The 21304-nt window shown below is 37.9% G+C and overlaps 1 protein-coding gene across 4 annotated transcripts; it reads right to left on the reverse strand.

Annotated features, from left to right (window-relative positions):
• Positions 1 to 9751: 9751 nt before the first annotated feature.
• Positions 9752 to 18006, reverse strand: LOC127167732 (adhesion G-protein coupled receptor G2-like). Of its 4 annotated transcripts, none has more exons than XM_051113929.1 (14): positions 17475 to 18006; positions 17076 to 17203; positions 16380 to 16551; positions 16160 to 16292; positions 15911 to 15985; positions 15598 to 15714; positions 15363 to 15485; positions 15239 to 15278; positions 14893 to 15002; positions 14640 to 14758; positions 14216 to 14484; positions 10622 to 10730; positions 10262 to 10539; positions 9752 to 10131 (listed from the first exon to the last, which is right to left on the reverse strand). In XM_051113929.1, exons 2-14 carry the CDS (start codon positions 17197 to 17199, stop codon positions 10016 to 10018), a joined length of 1785 nt encoding a protein of 594 aa, XP_050969886.1. In that variant the 5' UTR covers positions 17200 to 17203; positions 17475 to 18006; the 3' UTR covers positions 9752 to 10015. The 4 variants fall into 4 exon arrangements, with proteins under 4 accessions (XP_050969886.1, XP_050969885.1, XP_050969888.1 ...); XM_051113928.1 differs by having other exon boundaries at positions 17470 to 18006; XM_051113931.1 differs by lacking the exons at positions 16380 to 16551; positions 17076 to 17203; positions 17475 to 18006 and having other exon boundaries at positions 16095 to 16271.
• Between the last annotated feature and the right edge of the window lie 3298 nt (positions 18007 to 21304).

A 21304-nucleotide genomic window follows, 5' to 3' on the forward strand; every position in this document is an offset into this window, starting at 1 on the left:
GGTTCTCCACGATGCATCGCTAAAGTTAGGCTAATCCTCCACCTCATCCCTACCCTCCCTCCAACAGTTCGAATTTCTGTTGGGGCGGGACAGGTTGTGACATCACTGGATGCGGAAAACAAACGTTGTAGTATAAAGGAGCCGTTCGTTGTAGTTCTTGAAAAGGGAATTTTTCTTTGGAGTGGACTTTGAGATTTGTAACTTTGTAGATCTTTTTTATGCCCAAAGATACACACCACACACTGACTAAATCTCAAACATTGAAAACGCATAATAGCACCCCTTTAAAGTGATTCCTGTGTCTTAGTTGTTGTCAGTGTGTTTTGTTTGCCATTAACCCCTTGTGTATTTATACCCTGTGTTTCAGTCTGATTTCAACGCTGATTTCTCAGCCTATTTCTCTCTGCATGTTCCTAGGCTTTTTGCCAGATTATTGTGCTTCGCTACCGATCTGTCTGAGAACCTAAAGCTCTTTCTGAATCAAGTCATATGTGTGTTTTGTCTAGTCGTGTCTTGTCAAGCTATTGACCAGTGTTTTGTCTAGCCTTATTTGGGACAGCCTACAGAATGCTGTCTAACACAGTGTGAGATGATTTTTTCCCTCCAACCATCTACCTATGGGGGGGACCGCTTCAAGGTAACCTATGTTATCTCTCTCCTGGGGCTCGTGACTGGGGAGTGGCTATGTAGGAGTTGGAGGCTGAATATTGTGAGTGTTTCTCTCTTTTTAAGGAGGAGATGATAAAGGTGTTTGACCGCTCTGTTTTTGGACACGAGGCATCTCGACAACTTGCTATACTTTGCCAGGGCAGATGGTCCGCTGCTGACTACTCTATTGAATTCCGCACCTTAGTGGCCACTTGTGAGTGGAACGAACCAGCTCTCACGGCTCGCTTCCTGGAGGGACTCTTTGGGGAGATCAAGGAGGAGATTCTTGCTCATGACCCGCCTTCCTGCCTGGACCAGCTAGTGGAACTGGCTATCCGTCTTGACAAACGCTTTGAATTGCGTTGTCACGCATGAGCACCCGTTCCTGTACAACAGGCCCAATCATCTGCCGTTTCTTTTCCCGTGGTGTCCTCGTCTGAACCAGAGCCGATGCAACTGGGTGGTCTTCATATTTCTGCTGCGGAGTGCCAGCGCCATATTCTAGAGAGACTTTACATGTATTGTGGCGCTCAAGGGCATTTTGTCGCTAAATGTCTAGTAAAAGGGACTGCTCGTCAGTAGAGCGGGGACTACTGGACAGCGCGACAACATTCTCGTCCCACAAGACTTGTACCTCACTCACTGCTGTTCTGCGCTGTGGCTGTGCCACACACTCCTGTGTGGCTCTCATTGACTCAGGCTCTCGATCATGCCATTCCTCTCCGGGTATTAGATGATCCCTCTACTACTTATGCCCTGGATGGGCGCATCCTCTCCAAGATTTCTCAAATCACCTTTCTCACACTGTCTCTTGCCAGCGGAATGCAACTACGATGTGGGCAACCGGGAACTGTTGACCATTCGGTTGGCACTTGGCGAGTGGCGGCATTGGTTAGAGAGGGCGGCCCTCCCAATTCGTGGTCTGGACAGATCATCGAAATGTAGCCTATATCCGTTCGGCTAAGAGATTAAACGTTAGACAGGCACGTTGGGCGGTTCGAGCTTACCATTTCCTATAGACCCGTTCGAAGAACACTAAGCCAGACGCGTTCTCTCGTCAGTTCACAGACTACCCACTGACATAGTCTCCGACAGAGAACCTCAGTTTGTCTCTCAATTTTGGAGGGAATTCTGTCGACAGATTGGGGCAACAGCCAGTCTGTCGTTAGGGTTTCACCCACAGACTAATGGGCAAGCCGAACGCGTCAATCAGATCTTTGGGTGTTTACTCCGTACCCTAGCTGCTCGCAACCCCAATTCCTGGTGTGAGCAGCTGGGTTGGGCGGAATATGCTTATAACTTGCTACCATCATCTTCTACCAGTTTATTTCCATTTTACGGTTGTCTAGGTTACCAACCACCCCTATTCTCTTCCCAAGAGTCGGAAGCTTCCGTCCCCTCCGTCCAAGCCCTTATTAGATGCTGCCAATGTACCTTGAAGATGGTGCACTCTGCTTTGTGTAAGACAAAAGAATGCACCTGTCGAGCCACTAATCGTCACCACACTAAGGCGGCTCGTTACATTTGTGGCCAGAGAGTGTGGCTATCCACTTGTAATCTTCCCCTTCAATCTCTGAAATTAGCACCTAAATTTATTGGTCCCGTTTTGATTGTCAAGGTTCTCAGTCCGGTGGCTGTGCGTCTTTGACTACCACACTTTTTACAGCGTGTGCATCCAGTTTTCCATGTCTTGTGTATCAAACCCGTTGTCTGCCTGCCCTCCCGTCCTTTCCCCCTGTCCTTGTTGAGGGTTCTCCTGTCTTTAGGGTTAAGAAACTGTTGGCTGTCCGCCCTTGGGGAAGGGGTTTTCAGCACCTGGTCGATTAGGAGGGGTATGGCCTGAAGGAGAGATGCTGGATCCCAGCCCGTGACATTCTGGACCACGCGCTCATCGAGGACTTCCTTCGCTCTCACCAGTCTTCTGCCTCGGGAGCACCAGGGGGGCGCTCCTGGGAGGAGGGGTACTGTCACAAGCCGGGTTTGATTCTAGTTATCTGTTCTTCCTATCCTAGACTCAGCAGTTCACGGTCACAATCAGTGCTTGCGCTGATTGGGAAGGCACCTGATCCCTCCTTGCGCTGATTTCTCTGCCTATTTCTCTCTGCATGTTCCTAGGCTTTTCGCCAGATTATTGTGCTTCGCTACTGATCTGTCTGAGAACTTCTCGATCAAGTCATATCCTTTCGTGTTTTGTCTAGTCGTGTCTTGTCAAGCTATTGACCAGTGTTTTGTCTAGCCTCATAGTTACCTGCTGCTTGCTGTTCTCTCTCCTCCGGACTCTGCCCTCCAGACCTGATAGTACCACCTAGGTTGTCGCCCCTCGCCCTGCTGACCAGGACTGCTCTCCCTCCAAGTTTTTTCCTTTGTTCCTGTTTTTTTCCCTGAGTTTACCTCCAGTATAGCGAACGTCCTTTTGGCCAGTGAACGGGAGACTGCTTAAGTTTTTGAAGACAAATAAATAACTTTATTTGATCAGCCTTTGCTTTTGGGTCCTTTTATCATGACAAATGGATCTAGCAGCAGTACGGAGCTGCTCTGAAGAGCAGCTGTGCTCCATATTTCATATTAGAGTAGGGTGACAATACATGGCACTTCCCCGGGACACGTTCAGCACAGGATATCTAAATTGCCTAAAATAACCAGGTGTTGGCTGTTTGTGCTGCACTGATCAATCATTGTATGAAATCAAAGTACCACAAGAGCGATTCGGAAGCATGGTGCCATCTGCTCTACTCTCTAGGTCTCGCCGTACTTTTTTGATTTGGCCGATCATGGCGTCATTGTGAATGTCACATTTGAGGACACCCAGACATTCCAAGGACATTTGAGGCTGGCTTCCAGTTTGGCAGACCCACCGCTGGTTTCAGCCAGAGGAACTGGCATCCCTCAGCAGTCCTCCTGTAGTGGTGGTACCCATCCTGTGTGTTTGGGCTACACACTGCCATGCTCCCACTCCAGTCCTTGAATCCGCTCCAGAGCTAGCTCTAGTCCATGAGTCTGCTCTAGTGCCTGCTCCAGTTCCTCCCGAGGTGGTGGTGTCCACTTCAGCTCCTCTCAGGGCAGTGGTGCTCACTCGTGAACTCTCAGTCTGCCCTGTCTTGGCCAAGGAGGCCGTTCCTGAACTCTCTGCCTGCCTTGTCACAGCAGCCAAAGGCCGTTGTTAATCTCTCTGTGCTCTCTGTTCCAGTTCTGCCTGATCCACCTTGGTGGTCACCTGCCTTGTCAGCTCTGCATAGGTGGACATCTGCCCAGCCTGAGCAAATTAGGTGGTTCTCTGCACCATCAGCTCCACTGAAGGGGACCTCAGCTCCATCGTGGTGGTCATTCGCTCCACCGTGGGGATCTTCAGACCTGTCTGCTCTGCTGTGATGGTCATCCGCTCCGCCCAGGTGGTCTCCTGCTCCTCTTCCTGTCCTGGACCTTGCCTGTGATTCTTCCCCAGTTCCGCCTCTGCTCCACCACCCTCCTGGACTTGTTTTGTTTGTTTGTTTGTTTTTTTTTTATTTTTTGGAGCATATGGAATCTGCTCCTTAAAGGGGGGACTTCTTTGTTGAAGTGGTTCCTGTGTCTTAGTTGTAGTCAGTTTGTAGTCTTTCCTGTTGCTTAGTTCCTGATTCTTTTCAGGTGTGTCTTGTTTGCCAATCACCCCTCGTGTATTTATACCCCATGTTTCAGTCTTTGTTTGTCGGTCATTGTCTAGACATCCTATGTGTAGCTGTTATGTGGTTTTGGTTTAGTTCCTTTTGTTTATTTGCCTTTTTGTTTTTTCTTTGTTTTATGTTCATTAAATACTGCTGCATTTAGATTCTTGAACCCATCAGGCTAAAGAGTTCCTGATGGGTTAATTTTTGGTTTAACGCCTAATTCTTCACCTGTGTCCATTTTTAATGCCTTTTGCAGTTAATATCTTTTCTTATCAATTTATTTTCATGACCCTGTAGACCCAGTGAGCATGTCCAATGACCAGACCTTTATTTTGCAATTTCTATAGCATTGCATCCTTCTCATGGGCATTAGGTTTGTAAAAGAAAACCTAATAATAATTATGCACATCTGAATATAATGCATTGTTTTTTTATTTTCAGCCATCGTTAACAATTATATCACTTCCAAATGACTATATACAAAATAATTAGTATGTATTAAGATTAATGTGGTTTATAAATGGAAATGGATAAAAAAAAAATATATAAGCAAAATATTGACTTACTTAATCATTATGCATGCAATGTCATACATTTAGACAAGTATCACTCATAAATGTCAGAATGAAATGGGATTAGTCACACGTTGTTATAATTTTACAGGTTTGTAATTTTATAAAATATTTATATTTATTTATATTTATAAAAATCTTTTAGTTACATATTTATAATACTGTTATATTTTGTATATTTGAATTTCAGTGGAAATCCTATAATAGACTGTTTCATGGCAGGTGTTAATGTATGTAAATGGAAATTGTATGCAAATATTTTCCTTGTTAGAACAAAACCAAAGTATCAAAGTGAAAATTCTGAATACAAGGAAATCAAGTATTTAATTAAATGAAAGTATTTCTTATTTCAGGAAGAGAGATAACCATTTATTATCTATGAGCCTATGAGCAATGTGAATCAATATAATATAATTTTAATTAATTTAATTTATTTTTTACAAGAAGGTAAGTGCATTCAATAGTTACCCTCATTACATTCTCCTCCATTCAGGCCATACATCATGATCAGAAGCAGAAGACATGACATATCTTCAGCTCTTTGAGACATCTTAGGAATTATAGAAGTAAGAATACAGACATGGAAATCACATAAGTTGATCAAATATCTTTGTTCGTTTAGGAAAATACCCAAATATTAACCATAAACATCTATTTTAATACAGTATATTAAAAAAAATAATTTCTTAAAATAACTAATTATAAGAACACTCCAAAATGATCCTAAAAGAACCTACTTACCTTTCTGTGTTCCTAGCAGGTCGAAGTGGTGACAACTCTGTATGGAAAGTTCAGAACTCACACTGAGAGTTGAACAATAGCCGTACTCAAATTTGTGTCTTCATATATATTTAATGAGCTGTACTGTCAACACGCTGCAGAGCACAATGACGAGCATTGTGAGCCCTTTGTGTTTATGACTATTTTGACTATACGTTATGACTATAACAGACTGTGGCTCATTGCTTCTGTTAAAGGGATAGTTCACCCAAAAAATTAAATCTGCCAAAAATTTTAAGGTGTAGATGAGTTTGTTTCATCATAAGAACAGATTTGGAGAAATTTAGCAGTATATCACTTGCTCACCAACAAATCCTCTGCAGTGAATGGGTGCCATCAGAATGAGTCCAAACAGCTGATAAAAAGATCTCAATAACCCACAAGTAATACACAAAGCTGCATTTTATATTAAACCATCGCTTCTGGCCACAATACTAGTCCATAATCCATAATAACGCTTCCTCCAGTGAAAACGTCCATCCCCTGTTGTCCTCTCGCATCAAAATCCCTAACATATTTGTTTAGAGCTGTTTTGGACTGTTTTTCACTTGTAAAAGGTGCTTGATCTGTGCACATTTCTATTCTAATTAAGACAAGATGACTTTTTCACTGGAGAAAGCAGTATTATGTATTAAGCACTCACATTTTAGCTTTAACGGATTGCTTACATGTAGATTTTGTGATGTTTTTACCAGCCGTTTGGACTCTCATTCAGAGACTGCTGAGAAGCCATTGGTGAGCAAGTTATGTATTACTAAATTTTTCAAATCGGTTTAGATGAAGATACAAACTCATCTTGGATGGCCTGAGGGTGGGTATATTCCTTTAAAAGCAAGCATTTATTTGTGATTATGAAGTTGTGAGATTTATTAACCACCACTGGTCACAAGAGCTTGTAATTAGTTGGTGGTCTATATACTGTTTTTGTGACTTTGCTTGTTTTGTGTACTGTAGGTGGTTGTCGTCTGTGTATTAGTGGTGGGAATTTTTCTGTATCTATTGACCTTATCATGTCTGGTCTATACCACCGCTTGCAGCTTATTCTGGTTAACAAACACCCACTTAGACAGGAAGATTGTCAGACTGACTGTGATCAGTCACGATATTTTTAGTTCATATGTGCCATTTGAGAAAGCTCTTGCTAGTTTGACAGTGTAGCTCTAGTTTCATATGCATTAGACATGAGGTACACAGACTATGAGTATCTTAAAGATGTGCTGTCTGAGACTGAGATGTAGACTAAATTCAGACTAGCATATTAGTCTTACTATTTCTGTCATTGTTAGAGTAGTGCACAAGTATGCTGTTCCAAAGTCAGGGTAATGTTTACTTTATCTTCCACTGTTAGTGACGAGGGACTGCCTTTATGAGTCCTTTAGTCATTTACTTAACCAGTTCTTTCAAAAACACTGCTGTGTGTGAGACACTCAACAGATGATCCTGCTTTGACTTTTGTTTAAAAGGGTTTAAATGAGATAAGCCCAAGTAACTTCAAGTTTGCACAAGATCTGTTTTTGCATAGCCTTATTCACAACAGAAAATAAGATGTTTTCTGCTTGATTGTAGTGGTAGCCATGTTTAGCAAATGTAGTTAATTATTTACAAAAAGGTAAGCATGAAACAGTTTGGCTGGGAAATGATCTTTGTGGCATTCCATCTTGATTGTCTTGAAGTTCTTTTTGTTTAGATTTTTTTCCCCGGAAATAAATAGGCTATGTTGTAAAATTGTAATCATTAGAATGGCAACATTTGAATGAATTTGCCTGTTTCCCATTGGTTTTCATTGAAAATAATTCTGCCATGACTCGGTGAAATGTTCCTTGACTGATTAGATGTGGTTCCCTTTACCAGCCACTAGTTGGCACCAAAGACACATTAATTAATTATTGGCAGTGTGGACGCCAGTGTTCCACTAAAATGTTTCACTTTTTAGTGTTGTTGAATTCGAGCTAACCTTTTTGGGTGTAAAACTTGATTCTACCTTCTGGGAACAATAACAACAACAGAAACAAATGTTAAAGAGTTTAGTCTCTCAGGTTTAACACAAACTGACTCATAACCAGTAATTTTAGGTTGTGTGGAAAAAAAGACTGATGTTAAATTAAGTCAATTAAGTCCATTATTCAGAGTCAAAATACTGAGTAATTTTTAGCATTAGTTGGGATATGTAGAAAAAAGTGTTACAAAATTTGAGCCCACAACATACAGTTTGCTTAGTAACTTTAATGAAGAATAACATCTCTGTCATGACTGTTTGCATGTTGATGATTTGATATTTAAATATCTCTTGGAGCTGCTCATTTTCCATACATTCAAATATTATGAACTACATTTTACATTGACATGTTAACCTACAGTAGAGATCAAAATTAAAGAACAATCTATAACTTTTTTCTCTGAATATTGTTTCTTCATCACTCAAAATTTCAACAAGTTCAACTAACATGTTTGACAAATTCACCAAGGTATTTCAACAAAAACCTTATTTTGTGGAAAACACAGTGATCCGATTTAGAGTAATCACTGTTGTACAAAAGAAGATTAAAACTAAAAAGGTTTCAGCTGTCAGAAATTAGTAGGAAGTGTGGAGGCCCTTGTTTTGAATGACTTCAGCACATCTGCGGCCGCAGGACATCATTATTTTCACAAGACTGCGCGTGATCTTGTGATCTTGGTCCACTCTTCTTCCACTCTTTTCCACAGTTCGGTAACTGTAGTGGGTTTCTTAGCCATAACTTTGTCACCAACGATTTTCCAGAAATTTTCTTATCAGGATCATTTTACTATTTCAGTGTTTTCAGCTTTACCCAGTTTGCTCTGTGACAGGGGACAGTGTCTTGCATGAAAATTGTAGGCTGACTGGGAGATGCTTGCAGGGAAAGAGCTGCATGCTGCTGAAGGACGTTCTGATAAAGATTTGCATTCACACTGCCATGTGTCTATGTAAGACTCAACTCCTGCTGCACAAAACATCACCAAAGCATGACACTTCCTCCTCCTCCTTTTAATGACTTCTTTATGCACTTTGGCTTCAGGCATTCCCCAGTTCAACGCTGACCATAATGTTTCCCATCAGACCCAAATAATTAAACTTGCTCTCACTAAAGTTAACTTAGGACCAAGGTGAGCTTAGCCTTTTAATTATTTCTGCTAATGGGAGGCTTGGTCACTGCAGAGTGTGCTTTCAATCTGACTTCTCTGTGCCAAGACAGATCCACAACCTGTTTAGCACTGAACTGGCGAGCAATTCCAGCTGCAGTGTTGAACCCATTCCCCATTGAGAGTCTCTGCATTAGTCTTCTTGTGCATTTGTCCTTTTTGGGGTACTTGAATTTGTGAATACAAAGAGAATACAATTAATTTCTGAAATATACTTAAAAACTGCGCTTCTACTCATGTTAGGATATCTTCAAATAAGACCAAGTGTAACCCCGTCTATTAGATGTCTTTAAGATGTTTATGATTTAGAATGTATGTAAAACTGACATCTTACAGACGTCTGTCAGATGTTTGCACAGAGCAGATGCTTTCCAGATCAAATGAAGAGAGGTACTGAATGCATTTGTGTTACTAATGAACTCAACAGACCCACACATGAACTCAGCATTTTAGACTTAGCTTTATTGCTAAATGTAAATAAAAACAGTGCATTTACAATTTTGTATTACATTTTATGATTTTTTAAATGAAACCCTCAATGAAACATGCAACTTAAATAAATGTACAGTATAGGGGAAAAAAAGACAAGTTACCCATTATCTGTCTTCTGATGTACTATGAATAGCATGAAGGAAATACTCAGCATTATGCATCTGCATGGTAAATATAGTGAAACCTCTCTAAAGTTCAATATTGAAATGTTATCTGTGACAAAGTAAATGATTGCAAAGTATCCAAAATCGCACCCTATACCATCATTCACAAATCCCAACATTAGTCTACTTCAGTGAGTAAATGAAAATGGGTGGCGGATTCAGACAGAGATGTTGCCTCCGAATATGTAGTATGCATTATATAGTATGCAAAAGACAGTATTTGGCATTTTATTTTGTTTGAAATGACACCCGTTTGATTTAACTTAAAGTATATCGGGTTGGGGGGGGATATCAGGGCCTTCCCATTGCATTACAGGTATTCTCTAACCACTGAGTGTATATCGGTGGTACACTTGTCATTGCGGTGGATTTTGGGATTGAATGAGCATACTCAATAATGTCCACTGTGGTTTTAGAAACCACTACAATTGGCTGTCCCCTTAAAACAGTTCACTGTATTCACTCTACTTTTAACATAAAAGTAGGTACCTTCATATGTAATTTGAATTTGGAAGGCTAGCAGTGTTATTTACTTCCAGTTATTTTTATCTGCCATTTATTCCTTTTGTTTTTCAATGGTGTAAGTATCCACAGTGGATAAAGACTTGGTATGAGCCGCATTCTGTTTTTCTGGCCTTGTTGTCCGACACATCCACAGAAAGATAGAAAACCCTGTCAACAATAAGTTTGATAGACAAAGCTGTATTATCATATTGTACAACACTATGCATCTATGAATTCAGGAATTTTATTTAGTTATTTTTTACCTTCACTATGATTCTGTGACTAAGAGGAAACCTACCTTGCATTGTGTTTGAAATGCAGAATACATAGAGTATTGGATAGCTGGTATATCCAGAGCCAAGAAAAACCAGACCCCATGATGTACCCAGCAGACACATGAAGCCTAGCACTGTGCTGGCATCCTTCACTGGTATTTTCTTATGCTTGTTATCCACTTTCTTTAGCTTAAAAATCTGTCTGGACACTGTGATTAGAACTATTGTGTTGAACAGGAATACGATGGTGAAGTAGCAAAGGTTCACGCCGTACAGGATGAGAGGCTCTGTGATCCAGCAACTGTACAACATACAATAAACAATGCTGAAAGTTGAAGAAGAGATAAAAGCAAGGTAAAAATGAAAAGGTTATGAGGACTCACACTAGACTGGCTGCATTTGAATTTGATAAAGTCACATTTTTATAGCCATAAAATGGATGGGTGAGTTGCTGAATTGACAGCAAACATCCAACAAGAACAGCAGGGACACCTGTCAAGAGGAAGAGTTTGCAGGATGAGCAAATCTACACTTTAATCATAATTTTTTAATGTTTCTAATATTATTACATCATGTCTGGGTTTTTTGGGGGGCCTACTTTGTAATACTTAACATGCAAACTGTCATTGTTAACCCTGTTTTTTTTTTTTTCAAATTTGGTGATTTTCTGAGTTTCAAAAGATATGATTATAGGAAAGTAGTTTTTTTAAATTTGCCACTAATATTTGTGATTAATATTAATAAGTAGGCTATGCATCAGAGTCATAGGGGAAGTTTGGACCTTTGTTATGAAGCCTTCATGTAAATTCATGCAGTTAGTTTGCTTGCCAAGAGATCGAAAGATGACATTCATTCCAGTTTTGTATCTAAAAGTGTCTAAAACATACAGTATATAGGCAATATAGAAATATAGGCAAAATTTCCATTTGTGATGCATCATATCTTCAACACAAACTATGAATGTCCACACTTGCTTTTATGTTCTTTACGTGTTTTTTGTAGCAAACAAAATACTGTAATAGTGCCCATACTGTTACTGAATAATGACATCTGCGTCAAAAATACTGTGAATAGTATGGAAATACATGGTTCTGATCGCTCAAACAATACAGGCCCTGTGCCAAATGGCACCCTAAACCGTCATGGTCCTCCTCTGAGTCCGCACTTTCATGACGTAATTTCGCTTTGACTGTCAGGCAGAAGTCTGCAGTGGAGCTCGCGCCGGTGCGGGCTCGGCAGAAGTGCGTATCGAGGGCGCATAGCGGTCACAAACGGGGGGCTCACGAGTACCCCTTTGAACGCTAAAATGTAAAGTTGGCCATTTTAACATGGGGTGTTTATGGGATTGACTCCCTTTTGCAGCCAGTCTCTTGAGGCCAGTCGATGAATTGCAGTTTAAGTCACTTCTGTGTTGGTTTCAAGAGAGAGACCGGAATACATACTTTGGTTCAAATTTCTCAGTGGTGGTGTAAAACAACACCCTTTTTACCTTGTCAAAAACAGCTTTGTTCACAGCGACCCGTTTCGGTGCATGTCCCTGTAAATACTGATGAGCTCTGCTCACCCCGCCTCTCTCTTCCGTGGGGTGACGAGCAGTTTTCTGAAACTGTTAACTTTATCCGCATTTGTCATGGAACTTGCCAAGCAGCATATTATTAGGAAAGGCAATTTGCAAAGATTTATACATAGAAAAACCACTAACACTTTACAATACGGGTGCACAAATATGCATTAATTCATGCTTAACTAATGCAGAGATAATCATGAGTTAATATTTTACTCATGAAGAACTAAACCATTTATTAATAATTACTTCATCAGCAACAAATGAACATTCTATATGATTCATAGATTAAGTAATCAATAAATTGTTATTAGTTAAATGTGTCATAATGCAATTCCCTAATAACTTATTGTTATTAACTAATAGTGTAAATTCATGTGTTAATTACCACAGTAGGTTGAAGCCACGCATTTCATCTTCCAGTTGTCTGCTTTAATTAATCATTAGCTAATGATTTGCGAAGGTATCATTATGTTATGACTTGTTGAGGCACAGAGCAATTAACTAATTGTTAAGTAATATGTCATTGGTTATGGATTTAGAATTAGTTAGTCATGTGCCTCAAGTAAAGTCATAACATAATGATATCTTTGCAAATCATTAGCTAATGATTAATTAAAGCAGACAACTGGAAGTTGAAATGCATGGCTTCAACCCATGAAAATGCATGGCTCCAACTCATTGAGGCACATGATTAACTAATTCTATATCCATAACCACAATGACATATTACTTAACAATTATTTAATAGTTCTGTGCCTCCGTAAAGTCACAGCATAATAATACATTTGCAAATCATTAGCTAATGAGTATTTAAAGCAGACAACTGGAAGTCGAAGTACATAGCTTTGACCACTGTGGTAATTAACATATGAATTTACATTATTAGTAAATAAAATAGGTTATTAGGGAATTAATACATTATGACACATTTATCTAATAACAATTTATTGATTACTTAATCTATGAATCATATAGAATGTTCATTAGTTGCTGACGTAGTAATCATTAATAAATGGTTTAGTTCTTCATGAATAATACATTAACTCGTGATTATCTGTGCATTAATTAAGCATGAATTAATGCATATTTGTGCACACATATTGTAAAAAAAAGCAATATAATCACTTCTTCTGTAGATGAAGCTGGATCTTGAACGATTTACGCTAACAAAAATAATTCTCTGTCTTCAGTGGCTCAGATGTTGGGAGTAAATGATGACTAATATTTTCGTTATTTCATCAAACAACAGAACACCTCAATCGTTTAGGAGCCATTCTTATCTACTTGTGCTCCGGCGTCGAAACAATGGTGGATACTAAATCTTTTTTTTCCCTAAAATTGTTTGCAAGTTCTAAACTTGAAGAAATTACTACAGTACACGTGCCAGAAGTAAAAATGAATTAAAAAACGTACTGTAATTGTACCTTATTATCTATTTTACTTTTTTTTGGCTCAGAATTGCGAGTTTATATCTTGCGATATCTTTCACTTCTGAGTTTCTCATTGTTCTAGGTTTTTACTTGGCTGAAAAATTTTAATGGCTGAAATGAAATAGGAGCTCCTTAAACAGCCCCTTTGTCAATGATATGAGACACATGAGTCTATGGCAAATGGTTTAGGAGTTATTTTCACAATTTTGATTGCTGTAGCAATTCTGATTTCTGTAAATAAGTTGCAAACACTGCCAGTGTTGACTTATGAGTTGTTCTATGAGTCTGTTCTTACAATGTTACTGCACATTTAGGGTGTACTCACACTAGGCATGGTTGCCGTGAACCAGGCCCGAGTACGATTGTCCCGCCTCCCCACTCCCCCTCTGGCCTGCACTCACATAGGGTTTCAGCATTCGTGCCGGAGCACGCTTACGTCATTATGGTACGACGGTTTCAGTATAAACAGGAAGAGCGGCGCTCTCGCTGAACGCAATGTAGTCCATCGCTCTGGTGACTTTGTGGATAGTAATTTTGAGTCGTTTGGTCCGCAGTTGTCCACAGCCCTCTCACAGCCTGTTGCTGAACAGGTCTATCGCTTTTGTGGCCCGAAAATTTTCACGCAATCGCGCTGCTGGTATGAGGAGGTTTGCAAGGTACCAGCTGAAGTGCGGCACGGACTTTGCAGCTTTGATTACCGACTACAGTTCCCGTACATCGGGAAAAAACGTAACGTCACGCGTCCTGTTCAGTGCTCTAGCACGGTTAGCGCTCACACTACATGCGAACCGCGCCCGAGTCCAACTGAACCGTGCTCTGGCACACCTCTTCCAAGCGGGCCAGGGACGGCTAAACGAACCGCGCCCGGGCACGGTTCGGAGCACTCACACTAGTCAAACGAACCGCGCTTTGGTGGTCAAACGCACTCGGGCACGGGTCAAACTGCCTAGTGTGAGTACACCCTTAGTCTTGATGCTCACCCCATCCGATCAGGGACAACTTGACCATGTAGTATTTGATGTAAATGTTGAAGACTCTGGCCAGAAGAAGGTAGAGGTGCAAGGCTTCAATAGCCATCCATGTGAAAGAACACAGCAGGCTGTAGTGTATAGTCACAGCAGTAAACACACACACTTCTTTCACTGTCCATGTAGCGGCCCACTCACTGAACATAAAGCTCATGTTGAGGAGAAACAAAGCGCTACTCAGAGACACGTGAATGCTGCTGGACACTTCTGCTCTTGCATTCCTGTGAAACATATACTGTATGAATTTCACAATTTTTACCACTCACTGTACATGCTTTGATGAATTTATATGCACACTTTGGGATCACTGTAAAGAGTAATGTGAATGAAAGTGCAGATTATATACACAATTACGTGAAAACAGATGAAACGGCACCTGTTGAAAATGAACGTCAAGATAGAAGAAGCAGAAAAGACCGCAGACAGACTGCAGCCTACATAGCTGATATATGACAAGATTTCCCATTGCTGTCCATCAATGTTATTCACCTCAACCTATTTAGAGTCAAGGAGGGACAAATGGTATATGTGGTAGTGGAGGAGGGAATTAATTTAAAACATTGGCACAGAGTGATTTCTGCTACTTTACACATTTAAGTAATGGCCTGGATGAATGGTTCAGTACTCACCAGAAGCACAGCAAATGGGGTCATGTGGTCACAGGAGCACTTCACAACACCATCACTGATCTGAGTGGTGTTACAGCCGTCTGTTTTCCAGGTGTTGCTTCCTGCATATTCTATATTATTAATACATTTTAGTACAAAAATTACCAAATGGCTGTGACTTTTATGGCACTTTTACAGATTTCTTTTCCTTTTTGGAGCTTGACACACTACTTGGAAAATAATGCATGTAGATTCTTCATAAATTCTTCATATTAAAAAAACAGCATATGGACTAAGAACAACATGAGTGTGCATTAATGATGACAGAGTTTTCATTTTTGAGTGTATTCCTTTTGTTCCAACCCACCTTGTTCAACATAGTATTGACAGGAGTATATGTAGCTTTTCTATGAATATCAACACAAAAACGGAGTTAACAAAATAATACAATTCTTTGGGCATTTTGAGAAGATTTTAAAAGGTACACCTACGGTTGAGTGGTTTGTGTAGTTATTCACTGGAAAATGCATTATGAGTGGATTGGTCAAATTCACAATGTCACGATCAAAAACTTCAACCCGTATGACACTGGACATTATAGACACATTTCTTAGCTGTAAATACACAATCACAGACAACATGCAGGTTAATATAATAATAGAAGGGGTTAAGTTAACAGTATCAATAGTTTTATAAAACAGTCAGAACAACAAACAAAAACTTTACATTAAACTGCTGACTGGAGCTGTAAATAACTATTCCAACTTTCTGCTTGGCTTCAGATACATTTTGGAAGACCTCCACTGGGATCAATGTCTGTATTGTTGGAGCTGTCTTAGACACCTTAAAATGAAAAGAAATGAATGAAGTAATTTTTGCTTTATCGATCCATATGCCTTGGACATTATAGAAGCATTTATCAGGTGTAAATTCACAACCACAGACAACATGCAGGTTATTATAATATAGAGTAAAGGGGTTAAGTTAACAGTTTCAATAGTTTTATAAAACAATTAGAACAACAAATGAAAAACTTTACATCACACTGGTGAAAGGAATCGTAAAAGGCTACTTCAACTTTCTGCTTGGCCTCATGGTTATTTTGGAAATCCTCCTGTGCCCGATGAAAAGAGATGGAGTAAGTAATTTTGCTGTATCACTAACACTATCCTAATATGTATTTTATATGACCTTTTTAAGCAGTGTTACATGCAAGTTGTTACATTGTCTCGGTGCCATCTTAAAGAAAATGATGCCATCTTTTGGATGTTTGGAAGAAGAGTCTTACTTTTCCATCAGTGATTGGGGGAAAACACTTTGTTAGGTTCTTCTCAACCACAGTCAAAGTGATACTCCCAAAATTGTAGTCAGTCGAATAATTAGTATTTTCCAAAATTCTGTTTATGAATTCTCTCTCCGCTCTGCATAATGATGTCATTAACAGGGATTCAACCAAATCAAAACAAAATTCAAGCAGTTTGTTTAGATCTTACATGTAAGATAGGTACCTGTTGTAGGTTTTCAAAGCTGTTTCACTTTGTAACATTTTCGGGCACTCATTTGTAATACTTGGAATGTTCATTATTGAGTGCTTATTGTTTGAGACACAAACAGCTCTGAGGTTGTCCACTTCCTTTTTACAACAGTTGATCTTGGATGCATCAGACTTAGGTGGTGGATCTGGTACAAAAATAGATGAGGAAAAAAATGCAGTAAGTAATCAGACACTTTTTGTCTTTTTCCAAACTTAGGTCTGACATTCTAACTCTTTAATTCACTAATTATTAAATCACAAAGAAAAAAATATCTTAATGTTTATTTGTATTGAATTTTTACAAGGAAAACTCAAAAACAGATTAGCTTGAAATGAACAAAATTAGTTTTATATATATTTTATATTTTAATAGTTTTAGTGTTAAATTTATTCAATTATACTGTCAAAATTACTGTTTCATATTTGATCAAATCAGTGCAGCCTTGGTGAGCATAAGAGACTTCTTTAAAAAATATTAAAAAAAATATTCAAAACTTTTGATCAGTAGTGTATGTACATTTACCTTTAGATCATGAAAATGCAGAATTTATACAACAAAAAATTCTCATGGTGATGGAGAAAATAGGTATCTGTCTCTAATACTAAGATATAAAGTACAAGTCTAAGAATACTGAAATAGTCTAATTTGAGGAGGGTTTCAGGAACTTACAAGGGGGAGAGCTGGGATTTTTTGAACTTGGATGAACGTTGGATTGTGAATTTTGTCTATCGCTTTCTGAATGTGTATTTCCCACCATTCCATGGACCATGACCAGAAGTAGCAGGAGTGTCATATCTCTGTGGAACAAATTAGGATATCAATGACATTAATTCAATAAAATACAAAAAGACAAATCGATTACAACATATTGAATACGCAATAAAGAATGCATATAATACAAAAGATTTCAACTTCTGTATCAACTATTGTAAATGCAAATAGTTTATAAATAGTTTTAAAACACTACGTAATTATATACACTACACTACATAAAACATTCATGTAGGCTATACAGGCCTAATAGATGTATAATCAAAACATATATATTTTTTTAAATACACACATAACCTGTACTGTTTTTCTGGTCATCAAGGATGAAGTTGTGACAGCTCTGTGGAAAGTCTGCAGTTCACACATACCGAGAAATGAAGAACCAAACTCAAATTTTGTGGCTTCAGTCACACTCTATCGATGACGGAGTGCATTGGCAAGCCTTTGGTTTTGCATTTGGTTTTCAGCAATACAATGGCTATATATACACACATACATCTGTGTACAAATGAAAAAATTGCAATGGCCAGCACAAAAGGGCTATTTTACTATTTCAAATGACATTAACTGACATAATATAAGTAAATAATATTATATGAAATTACCAAATCCTCAGGACTACTGTTTCTTAAGGGTTAGGTATAACTTAGTTTCTTTCTGATTATATTGTAATACTGTACTCATTTTGGTAGCTGTGATTATTTTACAACATTACAAACATTTTAGTCTTTATCGTAGATAAACAAAACAGTTTCATTAAAAAATAAAGCAGTACAAAACATGAAGATAAAACTTCATACTTACAAAAAGTACTATGGCATTATCATGACACTCTATGTTCTAAATACCAAAAAAAAAAAAAAAAAAAAAAGATTATAACTTCCTTCTAAAGAATTGATTTGAATAAATGAGGACACTGATGGAAAGAGCAAACTATAATTTGACTCACTATGGAAAACTTGATAGCATTGCTTTGGAAACAAACATAAAAACATGTAAATAAAAAAGAATATTTAACAAAACTAATTTACAAAATGTAGCCATGTCATTTTACTTAATGCATTAGCAATGCACTAAATTGGGTTAACAATAAACTTAAAAGTAGGCTATGTTTTGCATTAGATAAAATAAATGTAGTATTTTACAGCTTTGAGAACTGATGTCGAAAATTTGTCACAATGGGTGTTATCTCTGGGTGTTTTCATAACCAAAACAGGATGTTCCATTATTAACATAATATAAAACTACTCATGTGAGATTCAGTAGTTGAAAATGAAATTGTCATTGTAATGTGTGTATATTAAATTGTGATTTTTTTTCTTCTTTTACCTCTCTCTCTCTCTCTCTATATATATTTATATATATTTACTGACTCTTTTGTAAAATGTAAGTTTTTATTTAATAGAAAAAGGAGAGAAATTGGGGATTAGGACATATTTCTATAGCTAATATTTATATTATTAATGTATTTTTGGGGGGAGTTACTAGTGTTTTGTAAATATAATTGTCACACCCTCACTCTGTTGGCACTGTTTTCACTGTAATGTTCGTTGTTATGGTTATTGATTTAATTTTGTCATTTTGTTCGGCTGTGTCTAGTTAATTAGCCTAAATTGCCTGTGTATTTAAAGTAAGTTCCTGTCTGTTCAGTTCTAGTTTGTCGGGTCTCGTTAACGTCTACGCGTGTTACCAACCTTCTATTTATGGGTTAACCTGTGTGGATACATTACAGACTGTTTATCTTCATCTTTATCTTCTTCATGCGTGTTCATAGACATGGTTACATGATATCTTATTGTCTACATGATATCTTATATCTTATTAAAAATCCTATTTTTCATAACCACAAGATGAAATCAAGATACATTTTTGTTGTAACTGTGGACTACATTGACAAGTGTGATGTAAAAGTTTTCACCATGAAGCTTACACTGGTGATGCACCAGAGAGAAAATTAATTTCACAGTAAATTATCTCATTTTCATCAGTAAGAAAAAAAGTGTTTTAAAGCTTGTTGTTTTGTCGAACATCACATTTATATATGACATGAGAAAAGTAGGGCCTGTAGATAGACAGTATGTGATATTTAAAATATAATTATTTTCAGAATGACATTTTTTTTTCTCAAACATAGTAAGTGGGGTGAAACGCCCCCAGGGAGTAATAGACAATTACTGTAGTTACTCTGTTCTGAACATCAAACCCTTTGTTTTTCCATCAAATTAACTAGTTGGTTGAATAAAAATATTTGGATTTTATATTTAAAAATTACCTCAAGTTAGCATCAGGTAGCTTCGTTTGAGCTTTATTTTATTTTAAGTTTTTCTTGTCTATTTGATTTTTAAATGTTTTCAATGACGTTTGGACTTCAGGCCTTCTTTTAACTCAGTTACATGTGTTGTATTGTGTGAATTTTGGATAGATTTATGAACTGAGAAATAAAAAAGTTGAACAGAAATAAACATGGACACTTAATAATGATGAACAGAAAAGAAAATATTACATATAAAATTATATTAAAGTATAAACTAACTTGTGCAATACAGTAAATAATCTTACACTACCCTTCAAAAGGCTTTTAAATTTTGGCGTACTTTTTTTCTCAGTATAGTGTTGCTATGGCAACTAGTAAATGCCGTAAATTTAGAAAAAAATCAGAGTGAGTGAAAAAAAATTCAGGGTGGGAGGAAAAATATTTTTCAGATTTTTTTGCGTTCCCTCGCAAAACATTTGCGTTCCCTCGCAAAGTTTTTTGCGTTCCCTCGCAAAACTTCTGCGTTCTCTCGCAAAACTTTTGCGTTCTCTCGCAAAACCGGTTGGGTTCGGACAAACACTTCCTGTTTACTCAGCTCAGTATGTTCACAACGGAGCGGGTCATATAAGTTTTATACTGAACTTGAACTCAAGTGGCCTATTATAGAAATACAGTCATTTAATTGCTTATAGTTTAATACGGAGCCCCTTAAGGGACATGGTGGTGAAAAAAATCAGAGTGAGTGAAAAAAAAATCAGGGTAGGAGGAAAAATATTTTTCAGATTTTTTTGCGTTCTCTCGCAAAACCAGTTGAGTTCGGACAAACACTATCTGTTAACTTTACAGCTTGTAGTGGTTCCTACATTGCACGTTCGCAATTGAGCGACTCATAGAGTTTGATTCTGAACTTGGACTCAAGTAGGCTATTATATAAATACATCAAGGCACGATTTTGGGACATTCTAAAATGTAAAACACTCTAGGACCAAGTTCAGTACACACCTTATATAGCAGAATAGCTCAGTATATAAACGTAACCCGCTAAATTGCACGTTAAACGCATCCCCCAGAAAGAAAACTTAACGGGATAATAGAGTATAAAAGGCCGAACTCGGTATACAGTTTGTTATACATTTTAAATGTAGGAAAGCAGGTAAGCCCCGAATATGAACAGAAAGCTCTAAATTGCATGTTAAGCCTTTTCCTCCCATAAAGAAAACGCGGCTTTATGAAGACGTTGATAAAAAAAGACCAAATATGGAATTATTAAAAATATACCCAATGTACCTTAGCTTAATATAAGAAGACAATGATATAAAAAGCCAAATGTAGGCTACATTTAAAATGTCACTTAATATTACCCTTTTTGTTGAACTGCTATATAAAATAAATGTTGCATTTGCAGTCGTTTGGATATTGCATTCTCCTATTTTAAACATGAAAAACAATAACTCGCACAGGGTATTTTTCTGTATGGAAGACAGTTTTTATATTTTGTGTATATATATTTTTACAGTTTTTATATTTCAGCTATTTGATCGCGCCGGCGCCTCGCAGCCTGTTCATTATTAAAATAATACACAGAATCACCCAAACAGATACAAAGTTACACTAGTCAGTTTAAATATTCTGTATTAGTCTGTGCCGTACAGTTTGAGCACCGGTCCAATCCACTGCGGCACATTTTTGTTCACTATGATTTTTTCATGTCGATATTGGAACGTTACAAAGCCCGGTTAATTTAATGGTTTAGCTGCAAATACATTGCGAATATGGAAACATTTGGATTTGTGCTGAAGGAGAGCAATACGTGAGCCCATACTTTCAGTTTCGCTTTAAATTATTTCTTTTAGTTTATTTATAGCTATAAGCT

This window comes from Labeo rohita, chromosome 7, assembly GCF_022985175.1.
Source record: "Labeo rohita strain BAU-BD-2019 chromosome 7, IGBB_LRoh.1.0, whole genome shotgun sequence".
In the NCBI taxonomy this organism is placed as follows: Eukaryota; Metazoa; Chordata; class Actinopteri; order Cypriniformes; family Cyprinidae; genus Labeo; species Labeo rohita.